At 46.9% G+C, this 17,544-nt stretch overlaps 1 protein-coding gene across 17 annotated transcripts in view; it reads left to right on the top strand.

The window, feature by feature from the left end:
• TCF7L2 (transcription factor 7 like 2) overlaps positions 1–17,320 on the top strand; it is a 196,968-nt gene extending 179,648 nt beyond the window's left edge. For 4 of the 17 annotated variants that reach the window (XM_060034044.1, XM_060034043.1, XM_060034041.1 and 1 more), the window contains 5 exons: positions 1,419–1,544; positions 2,105–2,264; positions 2,661–2,768; positions 7,568–7,616; positions 15,203–15,413. In XM_060034044.1, the coding sequence (XP_059890027.1) occupies positions 1,419–1,544; positions 2,105–2,264; positions 2,661–2,768; positions 7,568–7,616; positions 15,203–15,282 (523 nt within the window). In that variant the 3' untranslated portion in view covers positions 15,283–15,413. Of the gene's footprint in view, positions 1–1,403; positions 1,545–2,104; positions 2,265–2,660; positions 2,769–7,567; positions 7,617–8,213; positions 8,265–9,583; positions 9,657–10,274; positions 10,348–15,202 lie in introns of all 17 variants that reach the window. The other 13 variants (XM_060034037.1, XM_060034033.1, XM_060034032.1 and 10 more) reach the window with 6 other exon arrangements.
• The last annotated feature ends 224 nt before the right edge of the window (positions 17,321–17,544 follow it).

Below are 17,544 nucleotides of genomic sequence, written 5' to 3'. Positions count from 1 at the left end.
GCTACTTTCATTTCCAGTCCATATATGAAAAGAACCTTGTAGATAAGTACAGGATCCTTGTGAAATAACTGTCACAGCAAAGTCTCATTAGCACCTCAGTGCCCAGCAGAATTAGCTTCCTAAAGAACAGGTGCTCATTCCCTGGGGGGTACATGGGGTTGTTGTGGTTTGGATTTATTCTGAAAGCAACAGTTGCTTCATCTGGGATCCCCCCTTCACCTGAACTTGAGTGATCTCGTGTGATCTTGCCAGGGCGGAACCTGGGGGCCTCCGTTCTGTTTTCTTTGGGGGAATCTCCCCTTGTAGTCCCTCACCCCACTTTTCTCTACAGTAGTATTCGTTCCTTTAAGAGGATGGTTCTTCTAACCCAGAACAAATCATGGTGACTCTAAGCGTATCAGAAAATGCGAGAGCTGTTTGTCGGATCCTGTTGTCAGTTTGCAGATGGACCCGGAGCATTTTAAAATTAGCTCTGTACGTCCTGGCTAGTTTGCATGGTTGAGAAATGCCAATTCACGGCCTAAACTGTGTCTGAAAAAACCTTCCTAAGAATAAACAGTATTAGAGGAAAAAACACAAACTTCTCTTTTCTTTGTTAACAATTCTGATCATCATTTATAAGGCGTTTCAATGCATAGGCAGTGTTTTAAGTAAAAGTAATTTAGGAACCCTAGAATTTTAGAGTGGGAAAGGATGTACAGATCAGAATTCAAAGCTTTGTTTGTGGGTGTGTGTGTAAAATACTGCTTTGAGTCATCTTTGATACAAACTTATTTAAAACGTCCGTGGCCTACGTTGAGAACCAGATAGGAACTATTTGGATGTCCCCCATCTTTCTGCCTCACTCTCTCCCATTCCTGTCAAAGTGATGGGGGGCACAGCAGCAAAAGAGAAATAAAAATATGACTGCACTCCCATCAACAGAATGAGGCCTAATGAGGCCTATGCAGCATTGTCAAAAAATGTGTGTATATTTCAACCGCATTAATATTTTATTTAGCTGTCTATATGCAACAAAAGATTTCACCTTTTATTCTAGTGCTGATTAGGACTTAGGAAATAGTCTTCTTAGATGTCACTAATAATGTCCCCCCAAACCTGTGATCTCCAGCAGGTAGTCCAAGCCTACTTTTCCACCCAAGTATATGGGCTGAACTTGTCTTTTGCTAGAGATGTTAAAAATCGTAATGTCTCATGTCAGTAGCAATAATGAAGGGGGAGATTGGCTTTAATGACATTATAAGAATCATTATGTTTAATTTATTGCTAATTAATGCTGACAGGTTTCATATGCCTTGAGTTGCTTTTATGTGAGTGTTACGTGCTGTTTCTTTTTCTTTTTTTTAAATTGTGTGTACACATCCCTCCCCATTCATTCATTTTGATTCTGACAATTTACACAGCTTTCTGTCTTCTAGGTTCCCTCCCCATATGGTCCCACCACATCATACTCTACACACGACCGGCATTCCCCACCCGGCCATAGTCACGCCGACAGTCAAACAAGAATCTTCCCAGAGTGACGTCGGCTCACTCCACAGCGCGTAAGTGTCCTCCTTCCGATCAGTTTCTCTTTTGCCGCGTGTTTAGCCGGTGGCTCCTGGGTGGTGGCGCTCTGTCCAAGGTTGGCTGCGCTGGTGTGACTCCAGGAAGCACCCAGCTTTACAAAGAGGGAGACATGCACCACGCGGGGCTTCACGGCTGGCGCCCACTGCGGGGGAGAGAACATGACTCTTTCTTTGTGTCCTCGGACGGACTGGGATTTGCAACCGCTTCCCCGTCCCTGACCCCTCTGTGTCCTGCGAGCATGAGAGACACCAGCTGAGATGGAAACGGCCACAGTGTGCTTTCCCCTCCAGCTTGGGACAGTTGTATATTTGTGAGCCTTGAGGAAGTGATAGCAAAATCTCTCACCCCTCCACCCCCCTCCCCAACCTGTTTTTGTGCCATTTTCCAGGATGGAGAAGACCCAAAGTGGGAGTGCGCTTCTCCTTCCAAACTGCTAGGGTGTTGAGGCGGCGAGGAGGTGGGCTTTCTGCTGCGGAGGAAGCCGCACCTTGCGATTGTTTATTGGGTGTTGTCTGTCGCTTTTGTCTCCATCCAGAAAGCATCAGGACTCCAAAAAGGAAGAAGAAAAGAAGAAGCCCCACATAAAGAAACCTCTTAACGCGTTCATGTTGTATATGAAGGAAATGAGAGCGAAGGTTGTAGCCGAGTGCACGTTGAAAGAAAGTGCAGCCATCAACCAGATCCTGGGCCGAAGGGTAGGCGGCTCCCCCGCTGGGAGAAGAGGGCAGAATAGGACGCGCTGGGTGGGCTGGCACACGTCCCTGTCCCCGCTGCTTTGGAGGGTCCTTTCCCTTTAGCCACTCTGAGTCCTTCCATGGCCAGCGTGGAGCTGGGACCAGCAGCCCCGAACCCGAGTGAGGTTCGAAACGGCCACAGCCTGGTTTTCCCCACCTGCAGAGAGAGCGAGACTAGAACAACATAGGCAGAAAGTCAGGTTCCGGCTGAGCCCTCCTGTTAGTGCCGGGCCCCTGCAGACTGTCGGCACCTGCGGATGATAGCGTTTCCGCTGGAGGCGCTCTCCATGCCCCAGCCACAGTGTGGTTTGTGACGATTCTGCATCTCTCTCTCTCCCCCCACTGTGTCCCCTCCAGTGGCACGCACTGTCCAGAGAAGAGCAAGCGAAATACTACGAGCTGGCCCGGAAGGAGCGACAGCTTCACATGCAGCTGTACCCCGGCTGGTCCGCACGGGATAACTATGTAGGTGGTTGCTTTTTCTCAGGACTAGAGTCTGTAGAGATGTGTTGGTTGTCCATCTGGACAAAGGGAACACAACCTGCCAACACAAGTCAGGCCTCAGTTACCATGCAGTCTGCCCAGTCCTAGGACCGTTAGCATCTTACCCGAGCACCGGATTGGAGGATTTTGTCTGGCTTCCTGTAGGGCTCCCATCAGCGTGGGATAGTTCTTCAAGGAAGAGGGATGAGGCTCGTGTTCTAATGTTCCAGCTCAGGGGGCCCGTGCGGTCAGTTTAGGGCTGTTCACACCTTCTTGCCCACGTCTTTGAAGAGACGTGGCTCCGGGTATACACCCAGTGAGGCTTGTGTGCTTCTCAGCAGTGAGGGTGGCCTTGCAGAGACGACCGGGGGTAGGGGTCGAGGGAGAGCGTTTACTTCCTCACAGCTGTGTTAGCAGGGCCTTCACCCTTCAGAGGGAAAAATGAAACAGTTGCCTTAGGCTGTGGTACAGTAGACGTTGGAAGCCTAGTTCATCCTGAGAGGGGCATGATGGGAATATCCCTGAAAGTAGCCAGTAGAAGTCATCCTTGGGCGGGATGGATGAAGTGACTCAGGGCCCAGCAGGGTAGGGAGAAAGTGTGTGTGTTGTGCGATGTGTGTGTTCCTGGGCTCTCTTTGTTGGCTGCAGCATTTGCCTAATTTCCTCCCGTGAGTTTTAGAAAACACTGTAGGGTTGTTGTCTTTACTAATCACAGTGAGAGCGACACTCAGGGTTCTTCTCTTCCCGTAAACTGGCTCTCGTCTGTTCTTTCTTATTTTGTATTTTGCCCAGGAGCTCAAGTTCTGGGCCAGCTCTCCTCGCTAAATGGATGAAATGTCTCTTATTTTGCCTCATACTGTATTACATGGCATTTGGTTTCATGAAGTGATTTTTACCATCCGCTCTTTAGGGAAAAACAAAACCTGTCTTAACGCCGGTAGCAGCCTTCTCCTCCCAGTTCTTTCTTGTCAGTGGCACAGAGCCGTGGGTGATTCTTCTGCCCATCAGTGCTCCCTGACCTAGCTCTCCCCTGGCCGTCATCCGTGGTGAGGAAACTCTCTGTGTATGTGGCTTGAGATCCATTCATTTATCGCTGATTGTGAACTTACTGTGCACACAGGGTGTGGAGATTCAGAGTTAAATCAGAACTCTCTCAGAACTTACCAGCCATCAGGAAGTCACAGACATCTGCGTGGATATGTGGGTCCTGAGTGAGGGCTGTCTTCTGCTTGCTCTGAGTAGCAGTTTTCATCACTTTTCATAGTCTCATCCCTATAAACACACAGTCGCTTCTCTGCCCTTTGCCACGTGGGTGGGGGAGGACCGAGACGCCCGTGTCTCCCTCACTGCTGCCAGCCGTATCCCCGTAGGTCCCATGCCTTTAGCTGGCAGCACTAGACTGTATTCCTCCCGGGAGTTGAAACAGGAATTAGTGCTGGTACCTCTCAGTGGCACGTTTGCTCTGCTCAGAGCCCTTGTCACTCACAGATGGTCAGGCGCAGGGTCTTAACTGCTTGGGACCTTTCCATTTGTCCTCAGCATGTGTGCAGTGGGGAAGCCTTTCTTCTGGAGCTGAAAGGAAGAGGATAAGAAAGTTAATGCTCTCCCACAGCCTTGCTGCTTGCCCTCACCTGACCTCGAGGTGGAGATTGCCCGCAGCAGGCAGGCTCTGCAGCCTCCACATACACAGCCATCTCATTTCAGGACAGCTTGCTTTCCTGGTTTCGGGTCAGAAGTTCTTAGAGTTCATCTCCAGCTTCTCCCTGCTACAGACCCAATTCTTTGAGTAATCTAGAATGGTACCACAGAGGGGAATTCAGCTACACTATAGGTATCCTATCCCCAGTAGACATTTTGGGTCATAGTAGGGCCTTCACGTACAGCTGTGCAGGGCGTGCACTGCACAACTTTAGAGTGTGCCATTTACACTGTGGTCCATGTGTGTGGTGCCTCCTGGAGTTGTGCTGGGTGAAACCTCCACAAAGGCACAAAGCTGACTTTGTGAGAGCTTCGAAAGAATGCTGCCATGGACTTCCCTGGAGTCAGACAAGGTATTGCCCAAGGTTTTTTGTGAAGTGCTTTCTAGGTTTCAGAAGATTCACGAGACGCTTGAAATGACTTTAGCTCAGTTTTACATTTGGATAAGGTTTGGTATAATAGGGGAACCCCTGAAAAGACTTAGAGGTAGATCTGGATTTGGGGCTCTAGGAGCTTTACCTCTTGTAAGGGGTACTGTCAGATTCCTTTATCAGTGGTTCGTTACACATGAGTTTGAACACACACAGCCCTCCTTTCCTCCCTCCCTCCCTCTCCTTCCTTTCTTCCCCCTCCTTCCCTCCCTCCCTCCTCCCCTCCCCCAGGAAATGGTCTGTGGAACAAGAATTAGAGTTAAACTGTTTATAGATTTGATTGTGGTGGGAACTTGTTAGTATTCTTTTTAAACTGACTTGAAATAGGAGCTTCTATAAATTACTTTGGGTACTGTAAAGTTCACAAGGTTCTTGTAGAAAAACTTTTCTCAGCTAATCACCTTATCCCTCTTTCACGTTCCTGCTTTTCCAGCCCAGTGGTGACAGAAGCCTTTATACACTATTTTAGCAAAATAGAGTTGAGTAAAACAGTCACATTTGGGTTGTTGGACTAGGTACATTCTGGAACACAAGAAGAAACATTTTGGTCCCATGGTGATATGTAACCCGTGGCCTTGTAATAGAAGTTATTGCCTTTCTAGCTCTTCTCCGTTAGGTTAACGCAATAAATCCCAGGCCATTTGCATATCTTGAGCCCCGAGATAATGGGATGGCCGCTTCCCTTGAGATGCATCTCCCCCTTCACTACTTAGTGTTTATTTCTTCATGTCCTCTTCCGATTAAAACACAGTCCCTGTCCTCTAGAAGCCTTTAGTCTAGATGATCATTTCCTCAGCCATGAACATCTTAGTTATGTATCCTAAACAGACAGTTTCCCAGGGGTAGCGGATATTTTCACCTGCCTTTCAGAACATATTGCAGGAGATTGGAGGTGGGTGAGGCCTGTATTACAGATGACTGGGAAGCCCTTGGCTCCCTGGATGCTGACACCACCTGGAGCTGAACTGTTTCTGTGCCCCACTTGAGATTTTCTTTCAGGTTCCTAAATAAACTGAAACTAGACCCTCCTGCCTGTTCCAAGATGGCCAGGTGGTAATTTGCTCCTGACACGGGAGAGACACAGACATGAAGATGGGCTGCTGGGGTTCATGAGAAGGCACACGAACTCCTTTTCTTTTTTTTTAACTGGATGCCAAGGAACATGAAATGTTTCCGATGGAAACACTGAACTGAAGGCCCGTAGAGATTTCCCAAGAGGCGCAGGCCCCCAGATCTGAGAGGCTTTCTCTAGAACCGTTGGTTCTCAGCCCTCAGCTGGATCTGAAGCTCAGTGGCATCTCTGCCTTGGGGTTCTCCTTACAGGGCCTTATGGGTCCTCGAGTTTTCTACCAGTGGCTGTTCTTGTCTCTTCTTGAGTTGACGTCAACATACCCTGAGAACTTTTAGGCAAAGGTTAATATTTAGATATTCTGAAACAAATAGACATGTCAGACCACCAGTTCCTTTTGTTTGTGACGCTTCGTATATACCAGGCAGCTGATTCCTACGGATGGGACTGGAGCTAACGGGGTGAGGGAGAACTAGTTTCAGATCTGGAAGGGGGCGGTTACCTCTACAGAGTTCTTCCCTACTCCCATGCCAAATCCACAGACGGGAACAGACCGCCAAGATATCAGGGAGGGTCAGATTGGAGAGTGTGAATCACTCCATGCAGCGTATCACCCGTAATCCATTGAGAGCCTTCCTCGGAGGGCAAGGCAGTAAATAGGCAGGCGGTGTAGCCTGGCGGATAAGGGCTGTGGAGCCAAGATCGCCCGGGTTCCCATCACGTGGCCCCATCATCCGGTAGCTCTGTCATCTCAGCAGAGTGCATGCACTCCTCTGTGCCCCAGTGTCCTTATCTGTAAAATTGGAACGATGATCACACCTGGTGTATAGGATTGTGTGAGGATAAATGAGTCACTAGGAATAGCACACTTAGAATCATGTCTGGCACATAGTATGTGATCAGTAAATGGGAGCTGTTATTACCAAGAGTATTATAGTCGTTACGTAAGTGGAAAATGGCGAGAGCTGGATGTTCCCCTTTATGGGTGTCCACTCGGCAGTTTGAAAAGCAGCTCAGATGGTTTCTGGCTCTGTTTCACCTCTTTTCTCCCCTTCCGTCGTTAAAACCAAGGCCCACGCTACAGTGCCAAGAAAATCCCGTACTGAGGCTTTTATGTTTTGATTCCGAACGAGGACCATTTGGCCTTAAGAAGAGCTTTGCGTGGGGCAAGGAGGCTCTCACAGCCATCTCAGTGTCGTTCATTTGTCCCCAGGCTCTTGGGCCACTTCCAGCCCCGTTTCTCCACACCTCCCCGAATCTTCGCCATCCAGTTCTCCTCTCCCCTTTTATGGATACTCGGGGTCAGGTCTGAGGATGGACATAGCCGTATCGGGAAAGAGGTCTTTCCTCTCTGCCCCGCTGATCCCTTCTCTTCTGCTGGGCGCGCGTTCCTTCAGCTGGAGCACAGTTGCAGGGCGCTTGGATTAAAGGGGGGTGGGGGGTGGGAAAACACTCAGGAGCCGGTGCGGATGGAGGTGGCAGCCAGTGCCTCTCCTCCTGCCTCCCTTCCAGGTGAGCCCAGGCGCCCTCCTCCCATCTGCTTCCTGAAATAATTCCCTGTGTTTCATCTGTTCATCATCTAGGGGAAGAAGAAGAAGAGGAAAAGGGACAAGCAGCCCGGGGAGACCAATGGTAAGTTTGAATAAGCAGGATGGAGAAAGGGAGCGGTACTCTGAGGACCACTCTTTTATGTCAGGCTTCTATCTGGGGGAGGCAGGAGAAATTCAAGGCCAGGACATTGTTGCGGGGGCGGGGGGGACCTGTCTTAGCCAGCCTTTTTGTTTATGCATTTTAATTAATTGCTTCATGACTGCCCTTTTAAAGCTAGTAACATTCATTGTTGCATGAAAAGCACATTGTTAAGTCTAGTGGAATGTGTTTTAAAATAACTGCAGAGCCTGTAAGTGGAGAGCGGTAGGCATGCCTAGGCGGGGATTTATACACTCTGCTTATTCTGTATGTGTCTGAGTAGGGAGAAGGAGGGGGCTAGGGGAGCAGAAGGGGTGTGTGCCAGTGTTTGATATTAACTGGGCCGTTCCTGAATGTTCTGATGCATGCCTTTACAGTGGTCAATTGCACCCAATTTAAATTAAGGAGGTTTGTCATTCTCTAGAAGAAATTAGAAATACTGCATAGGCAATCTCAGAGGTCCCTTCGAGAAGGCCAGGCTTTTACAAACAACGACAAAAACATTTTGAAGGCTTTGTATAATTTGTTCTTTTTTTTCAGAACACAGCGAATGTTTCCTAAATCCTTGCCTTTCACTTCCTCCGATTACAGGTGCTAATGTCATTTTGAGTCATTAAAATAGTTGATAAACTGTTTTTTTAATTTTTCTTGCCATTATAGTTTTATTAACATGAAACACGTATGACCTTTGAACATTCTTTAAAATGACCATCTACACGGTTTCGTATGTTTCGGTAGATTTTTTTTTCAGTTGCTTTTGTTGTTTTTTTGAATTTAATTTAACTTCTGCTTTGTTTATTTATTTTTCCCGTAACAGTTGTTTAAGCCATGATGACAGTGATTTAGAGTTGAACTAACTGTGCAAATTGAATATGCAGTATTTCTTTAAAAGAGACTGGTAAAAAAAAACCAAAAAAAACAGAAACCAACAACAACAACAAAATGGAAGGAATTCAGTAATAAACCTCCTTAATCTAATGGCATTTTTTCATCGCTCCCACTAAGTTTTCTCACGCAAGCATGCATCCGCAGTATGATTATTTTTTCCTTTGCTTTTTTTTATTTTAGTTTTCTTTCCTTCCTTTTGCTTTTCTGCTCATAACTTGCAAATCCACTAGCATTTCACTGACTGTACCTGCTTAAATGCTGCTGTGAGCTTCCAACTAACTCTTAACAGCTCATTCACACAGCCTGTTGACCTTTATCTGTTCCTCTCTTAATATTAATGAAAATAGATTTACAAAAAGAAAATACGAACATTCCAAAAGCTGCAATATCCCAGTACCACAACCCCTTTCTTTCTTTATTTCTTTCTGTTTTGTTTCGTTTTGTTCTGTTTTTATTTGTAGTTTTTTTTTTCTTTTTTAAACTGTTGTACTCTGAGAAGAAAAAAGCATGTGACAAACTTAATTCCCTCCTTTGCTTTATTTTCTTCTTTAAGAAAAACAAATTGAGAGAGAGAGAGAGAGAAAAAAACAAAAAGCAGAACCAAAAGAGGAAAAACATTTAAAACTTAGTTCTTCAGTATCTAACTTCCCTTTATCAGTTCAAACCAAATCGGAGAGACAGTCCTTAAAGAAGGGATACTGCAGCTTTATTTGCAACAGCTAATTTCACAAGTTGAATAAGAATGTGATTTTTTTACCTTTTTTTTTTAATTAAAGAAAGTTAAAAACGAAAGTCAATATTATGTAATTAGTAACCAGGTCATTGATTTATTCCCTTTTTTATTTTTATTTTTTTCTTATTTGTATCTTTCTCTTCCCCCCTCCTCTCTCCTTCCCTCTCTCTCCCTCCCTCCCTCCCTCTCTCTCTCTCTCTCTCTCTCTTCCTCTTCTCTCCTCTCCCTCTCCCTCTCCCTCTCTCCCACGTCCTCCTCTTCCGCTCGCTTCTCTCTTGAACTCATTCAGACCTGAGCGCTCCTAAGAAATGCCGAGCGCGCTTTGGCCTTGATCAACAGAATAACTGGTGCGGCCCTTGCAGGTGTGTATAGATTTCCCAGATTCGCTGTGCTGGTTTGCAGCTGGTCTATTTGGTCCTTTCCCCCCTTCTCTGGCCTGTTGCTTTGTAGCTCTGTGTGTGGATCTTAGGAGACAGGAGGGCGCGGGACACTGCTCTGTGAGGGACGTGCTTGTCCTCCTCGCTGCTGCTAGCCAAAATGCCACTGTAAAACAGCATCATTCGTGCCTCCTCGGGTCAGCGACAGCAAACCCCAGCGCGCCCCCTCCCAGGGAATGTTGCCTGCCAGCCCCTTCCTCCCGACAGCCCAGGATGGGGGCTCAGTGACATCCATCGTATGCCTGGCCTAGGTAGAAGCAAATAACGTCACCTTTTCCCCTCCTCTTCTCTCTCTGTTTTTATTTTTTCCTTGTTGTTTTTTGGTTTCTGGTTGTTGTTTTTTTCTTTGTGTTTTATCGTTTTATTTTATTTTTTTTCTTTTGATGCATAGAAGTCCTTTCCTTTCATGTCCTTGGTGAGGGAAGACAGTCAAATAGAACCGAGATGATAGCGAAGACAAGTCAGCTGTAGCTGAGATTTCACATCCAACTGAGCACGACCCACCATTGTGTTGTATTTTTTGTGTTTACCTTATGCTAACAGATGCAAATACTCCAAAGAAGTGTCGGGCACTGTTCGGGCTTGACCGACAGACTTTATGGTGCAAACCGTGCAGGTATATTCCCTACTGCGAGGCCTTTGGGAAAAATCAAAGCATTCTGTCCTTCTGGTACCTTAGTGTGTCAATATATTTTGACCTCATTCCTATCTACTTCCCCGCTGGTATCAATGACTAATGATCCTCATTCTTCAAAATTTCCTTGCTAATTTTGTGCCGTGTCCTCTCCCTACTTTTCTCTTTCTCTCTTTCCCTTGCTCTTACAAATAACATATCCCTGGTGGTAGGACCTAGACCACAGCCCTCACAGACCAGGACGGGCACTTACCCTTTTGCTTTGAAAGCCAGCATTCTGGAACTGGCCCGGCCCTGTCAGTGCTTCCGTGGCGTGTCTGCAGGACAGAGAGAGCGCCACCATGTCCCGAGGTTTCAATGAGCTCAAATTGGCAGCAGTAGCATTCCCATGCACTTGGAGTCCAGGCACTTGGAGAAGGGCTCTGGGGCAGGCTTTTTTTGGTTTCGTTTTGTTTTTTTGTTTGTTTTCTGTTTCAAAACCACGTCTCTGGACAGAGGAGCTTGGTTAGCTGACATTGTTTTACAGTGCTGAAAAGAAGCGTGGCATTGAACGGCATGCACCAGCTGCAGGGCTGCAAGCAGTGAGTCGTGCAGTCACGTACTGCAGTGCTGGTAGCCTGCAGAATGAAAAATATATTTCTATACATATATCTAGAGAGACAGAGAGAGCACTGGTTCCAAAGTGAATCAGGAGAGTCCAAATTAAACGCCTGTGTTCCACCTGCAGGTTCCATCCAACCTGTAATTTCAGGGAAGGTGAAGGTGTAGGTACTTCCTTCTTGGTGGAGGGATACCAACTAGTTCCTGTCTCATTTCCTTTCCTTTAATGACCACCTTTGGTTAAATTTGTTGTTTCTTTGTTCTGATACAAGCAGTCTTTGAATTTGGAATATTATGATGGTAGGTATCTCAACACCCAAACACGCTCCCCTGTCTGTAGTGCCTCCCTTGTCACGTGTCCCTCTCCTCCACGCCCTGCCATGTGTTCCGTGTTTAGACGTTAGCTCAGATGTCCATTCCATTACGTGCATGCCCACCAGTCTCCTGTGTCTCTTCCCCTCCCCTGACGCCTGACGAGACATGGGCGAAGTGCTTCGCGTTGAGCAAGCGTTGAGGGGAGAGAGGGCCCGAGAGTCTGTCTTGACAGAGGCTGCCCTCCACAGGCGACCCTCATGCCCATTGATGGAGGACCGGGGGGCCTTGGGTGCATGTCCAGCAAGAGAGGGACCCCCCCCCCATTCTATGAGTTGACCGTGCCCACGGAGGTGACAGGTGGCCTTGCCACGCAGTCCCGGGGTCTTGTCTGTGCAACAGAAAAGTTTCACGATGCAGTTGGTGGAGGGTGTTAGGCATTTCATTAGGGCTGGCCTGGAAGATGGGAACTCTGCCGACCCTATCTAGGCGGTGAATTTGTGTCAGATTGTTCTTTGCGCTGAGTGGGAAGTTAATTAGCTACGGAATCCTGCTCTGAGACGCCTGCCGCGGTGAAGGGTTAGCTGATTGCAATGCCCACTCCTAAGGGAGGGTTTCTCACGCTCTGTAGAAACACATGGCCGACACCATCGTGCGCCCCTCGCAATGTGCTTTGTTGCCTGGTTTGTGTATTTTATTTTGTGGGAGGCGAGTGGTGGCTTACGAGTCCCTTTTTCTGCTTTGGAAGCAGGTAACTGCAAGTTAGACTTGGCACTTTGGGGGATGAAAGTTAATCATGACCAACATTGACCAGACAGACAGTCCTTTCTCACACCCAGCTGCACCTTGCTTAAAGCGGAGTGTGGAATCTTCCTCAGAAACGAGAATTTTCATGACATTTTCACAGAACAAAAACAAACCACCCCAAGCCTTCGGAGCTGCTTCATCAACATGGTTCTCTAAAGTGCAGCTTGGGGGCGGGGGGGCAGCTGTCAGTGTGGCAGCGCAGGTGCTCAGAGGTCCTTCCTCTCTCCTTAGCACCATCCTTCCTCTTTCCCGCCTCAGCGCCCTTAGACCTTCCGTGGTGGCCCTTCTTCCTCTGTTGGGGATATCGTTTCGTACTCTGAAAGCTTTAGCACATGCGTTTCTGCTCCTTTAAGTGCCTAATTCCAAAATAGGGTCAGGAAGAGCTCTTACTTTCCTTTCAGAGTGAATCCATAAGAAGCTAAAAATGGATTTTTAAGGGGCCACCCCTTGCTGGGAGAAGGAGCGTAGGTGGGGGAGGGTAAGAGAATGGGGTTTGTCCCTTTTTTCCTCAATGTTTCTTCTTGACTTTGCCAGGATCTATCTAGCTTGATGCTAAATCAGTAAGTGCTTAAAAAAAAAAGAAGTTGCAAAACGAGGCATTTTCTGGCCTGTCCGAAATGGACGTGTTCCACTGCCGTCTGCTCCGCCACCTCTTAGAAGGAGCGGTCGCCCTGTCAACATAGTCTTCGTGTCCCGTGTTCAGATGCCCCCACTCATCCCCACGACCACGGAAACGTCCTATCATGAGGAGGGCAGGAGGGGGGAGGGGCGCACCAGAAACGCTCCTAGCCAATCAGGGCTCCTCACTCCCTGCGCAGGGTTTCTAATTTTATTTGACATTTGAGGACATTTTAACAAGATTCTGTTTTGAGCCCACCAAGTTGCTTTTCCCATCTTTTTCACTCTGCCCTAATATAGCATGGAACGCTGCTGGATGTCATTCCCTTGTTTCCTGTTATTTTTTTCCCCTCTTTCTCTCATTTGTCCCTGTCCTCTCTCCCATTTGTCCCTGTTGCTTTCTCAGTTTTGCTTATGCCCCCCACCCCACCCCCTTTCTTCTCCCGTTTTTAAAATGCATGGACATAGTTTTTTGAGCATGTTTTGATCTGCAGGCTAAGGTGGTTTAAAACTCTGAGAGGCTTAATTATTTGTCTTGAGTTTCTGGGACGGGAGCAGAACCCACAGTCTATTTCAGTCTATCCCAGAGGAGAAAAAGGAACCTTGTCAAATTGAAGGTGAAGGGGGGCGCTGCCCTTGCTTTCCTAGAGTTCCTTTGGACCCAGAGCAGGGATGGATAGACCCTGAGGCCACCAGTCCAGTGGGTCTTGGCCTCTGGGAGTCAGGAAGGGCTGAGCATGTGCCCTTTCACACACCCCCCCCTCCTGCCATCTTGCGGAGTCCACAGCCCACGCACCGAGGGGCATCATCAGACAGCTCTGGGGCACAGAACCAAGGAGAAACTCATTACACCCACTTCCTTTCAAAGGCCAGTGACATCTGACAGTGGTTGCCTTCAACCAGGCAGCATCTTAGTTGCTTTCCCATGACCGGAAGCCAGCCGGCGCTTACAGACAGAGCGTTATCAGCTGTAGTTCTGACTGTATTCTCCTTAGATCAGCACATTCCCTGTATCTGCATTACTTTTATAGCACGTGTGGGGTTGATCGCCAGGATCACTCTTCCTACCAAATATTATCCCATCAGACTGGGATGAATAATAGGAGAAGCTTTGAGGTCACACGCTTAATGTCTTGAATGGATGTCCCCAACTTTAGATGATAAGCAAGAGAGGCTCTGAAATTCTCATTCCTATTTCTTACATAAACAGGAAATGGAGAGGGGAGATTCTCATTTTGGTGCAGGGCAAAATTAGTCTTTCTGGTTTAAACCCTAATCCTGACGACCCCCATTCAACAAGGTCCATGCTGTGATTCCCTGGTACTTCTTCTTTGTCATCACTTCCTTGTGACAGGCTGTACCCTCCATTCACTGGCCCCGGCATGTGGACCAGGGCAGGATGCCCCTCCGTCCCATCCTCACTGTCTCTCCTTCTAGCCTTCTCACTGTGGGGTGGGGGAGGGGAAGACCCCAAATCTTAAAAAAAAAAAAATCAAGTTTGAATCATAATTTAATCCACAACCTGCAGGCCATACAACCAGTTATTCTCGTTCCTTTGGATCATTTTCTGTTTTTCTTATTCTTCCCCCTCCCCCACCTTTGTTTATCCTCTTCTACCTGTTTTTTGGTGGTTTTTTTGTTTTGGTTTTTTATTTTTTGTTTTTGTTTTCTTTTTGAGTTTATTTGGTTTTCTTTTCGTTCCCCCACCCCTCCTCCCCCAACCCCACCCCGATTCTGACCTCTCTTGATTTGGTGTGGTTCTTAACAGACAAGCCCAAAAACTCTCTGGGCGCCAGCAGCCTCTGGTGGTGGTGGTGGTGGTGGTGGTGGTGGTGGTGGTGGTGATGGTGGTGGTGATGGTGGTAATGGTGGTGATGGTGACGGGTTAAAACCTTTAAGCCTCTTGCTAGCACTGCCTTCAGCTCTGTGGGCTCAACAGTCAGCATTTTGAGAGTTTCAGATTGATACGAGGCGCCTGGGGTGGGAGCTCTGTCTTTTTCTTTCTCTCACACACACACACACTCACACTCACACTCACACACACTCCATTGGCGGGGTAGGGATGGTAGTGGTGGAAATGGAGGAGGGTGGTTATGATGGGGAGTGAGGGCGTGTCTAAGCCAAAAGAGAAATAACAAACTTTTGAGTTCACCTCAGTTTGCACCTAGCCACCTTCTGGCAAATCTGTGCCGCCGCCTACAGGTGGTACCCTTTCGCTTGCTGGCTTATATTTGGGCACGGGTGGGGCGCTGGGTATTTAGTGGGGGCAGGGGAAGCAGGTAGGTAGGGAGTTCTGTGGTCTGACATGCTTGGTTTGCTGGAGCAGGCTTAGCTCAGTGAGCGCGGCACCCCAGCGTGACTGTAATCGTCCCCTGGCCGCTGGGCGTGCCTCCGCAGGGCATCCGCTAGGTGACGTCACCTCGGCTCTGAGCATTAGAGAACTCTCTCCCGCGGCATCTTTGCCCTTTATTCACAGATAACTCTCTTCCCCTGTTTCTAGGAGAAAAAAAAAGTGCGTTCGCTACATACAAGGTGAAGGCAGCTGCCTCAGTCCACCCTCTTCAGATGGAAGCTTACTAGACTCGCCTCCTTCCTCCCCCAACCTGCTAGGCTCCCCTCCCCAAGACGCCAAGTCACAGACTGAGCAGACCCAGCCTCTCTCGCTGTCCCTGAAGCCCGATCCCCTGGCCCACCTGCCCATGATGCCTCCGCCGCCCGCCCTTCTGCTTGCCGAGGCCGCCCACGGCAAGGCCCCCGCCCTCTGTGCCAACGGGGCCCTGGACCTGCCTCCCGCCATCCCTCCCTCATCCCTGGCGCAGCCGTCGACATCTTCCTTACATTCCCACGGCTCTCTGGCCGGGACGCAGCCGCAGCCGCTCTCCCTCGTCACCAAGTCTTTAGAATAGCTTTACCTTCCTCAGCTCCGGTTGCTCTTTTGTGGAGTGTTGCGTTCTGCTTTTATTTCCCGCGCCCCCTTCTGCCAGGTTTTTGTTTTGTCCTCTTTTCCGTTTGTGCCACGTGGCTACATTAGTTAATGTTTATCGAGTTCATTGGTCAATATTTGACCCATTCTTATTTCAATTTCTCCTTTTAAATATGTAGATGAGAGAAGAACCTCATGATTCTACCAAAATTTTTATCAACAGCTGTTTAAAGTCTTTGTAGCGTTTAAAAAATATATATATATACATAACTGTTATGTAGTTCGGATAGCTTAGTTTTAAAAGACTGATTAAAAAACAAAAAGGAAAAAAAAGAAGCAATTTTGAAGCAGCCCTCCAAAAGGAGTTGGTTCTGTATTATTTGTATTAAATACGAGCTTGCGAACCAATCATTTTCCATCTGGTTTTTAAACCATAAGGGCACAATGAATGCAGTGCCATTTACTTTTTTTTTTTTCCTGTGTGAAACAACTTTTATTGTGATGTTACTTGTTATTGTTTAAATGTACAGAAACAAAGGGTTAAAATGTGTTAATATACCTTGTTCCATGGTGTTGTTCTTTTGGGGGGAGGGGGATGCTATTCAACAATTAATGGAATCACAACGCTGTTGGACCAGTAGTATTTATTGCTTTAGAGGTTGCTTGTCAAACCTGTACGTTGTCCCTTTTAAAATATGTTTTCCTTTTTCTTGAAACTGTATAAAGTTTTTTTCCCCTTAGCATAAGCATCTTATATATAACAACTCATTTGTACAAGGTTTTTAAGTTTATATATAAAATGTGTATATATATATTTTTTGTTTCCCTTTTGGACATTTTTTTTTTTTTTTTTTTTTTTTGCCGTATGAAACCCAGATGCCGCCAAATGGACATTAATAGTTGCATTAAAGGATCAGTAGCATTAACAAAAGTTGCTTTAAAAGCCATTATGTAAAACAAGACTTGAAAATTAGTGAGGGAATTTTAGCGATGCTGTACGAGCAACAGTGGAAATTATCCCGTTTCCCCTGTGAACTCGCAGGCGAGCGCCCTGCACCCTGAGGACATGGACTGACCGTGTGCAAAACTTTATGTGCCAAAATTCTCAGTGACTTTAGCTTTCTCTCTCTTTTGATGCTGTAATTTTTGTTCATCATGTTTTGCTGTGATGTTACATAGGTAGATTTGTATGTAGTTTTAATGTCACCTATAACAAGATGTGTTTGGTAGCAGATTGTCCAGAAAGCATTTTAAATGAAGAGGTATAAACCCTTAAGGGCCAAAAATTCTGTATATTAGATTACTCTTAAAGGAAAAACCAGCTGCCGCTTTTATGTACACGTATGACATACAAGTAGGTAGCAAACTTTAAAAATAAAAAAAACCTAGGCATGTTGATGTTACAAAATGCTGTATAAAGCTGAAACCTGTTCATTCAGTGCCATTGTAGTTGACATGAAGCGATTGTAAAACTGTCTCCGATTTTTCTCTGGTTTATTAAAATGCTAACTATAACATTTTTTGTGAATACTTTGAATGTTTCCTAACAGTTGTGATGTTACTGTTCCGTTTTATGCTCTTATTCCAATTTCATTTTTAATGGTTTGGAAGCCATTTTTGTAATGAATAAATGTTCATGCTGTACAGTATCTGTAGCATGCCGTTCTGGATTAATAAAAGCAACTTAGTGCAGATAAAGGCTGGTCACTTGTTTCTGTAGTTTGGCTTTTATTTCTGGGGAAGCTGGATCCGCCTTAACCAAGAGAAATGTGTTCCCAAGCTGGAACTTGAGACCCCGTGGTTGGTATGGGTGGTGGGTGGTGACTTGGATACCAGAAAGGGGCCTTGAACTCTTATGAGGGGTTGCTTTCCACCTGCCCCCTGCCCCCATTCTTAGTGTCCGTTTGCCACACTTTATG

The sequence above is a fragment of the Delphinus delphis genome, chromosome 16 (genome assembly GCF_949987515.2).
Source record: "Delphinus delphis chromosome 16, mDelDel1.2, whole genome shotgun sequence".
NCBI classification, from domain to species: domain Eukaryota; kingdom Metazoa; phylum Chordata; class Mammalia; order Artiodactyla; family Delphinidae; genus Delphinus; species Delphinus delphis.
This window is presented reverse-complemented; position numbering and strand designations above follow the sequence as displayed.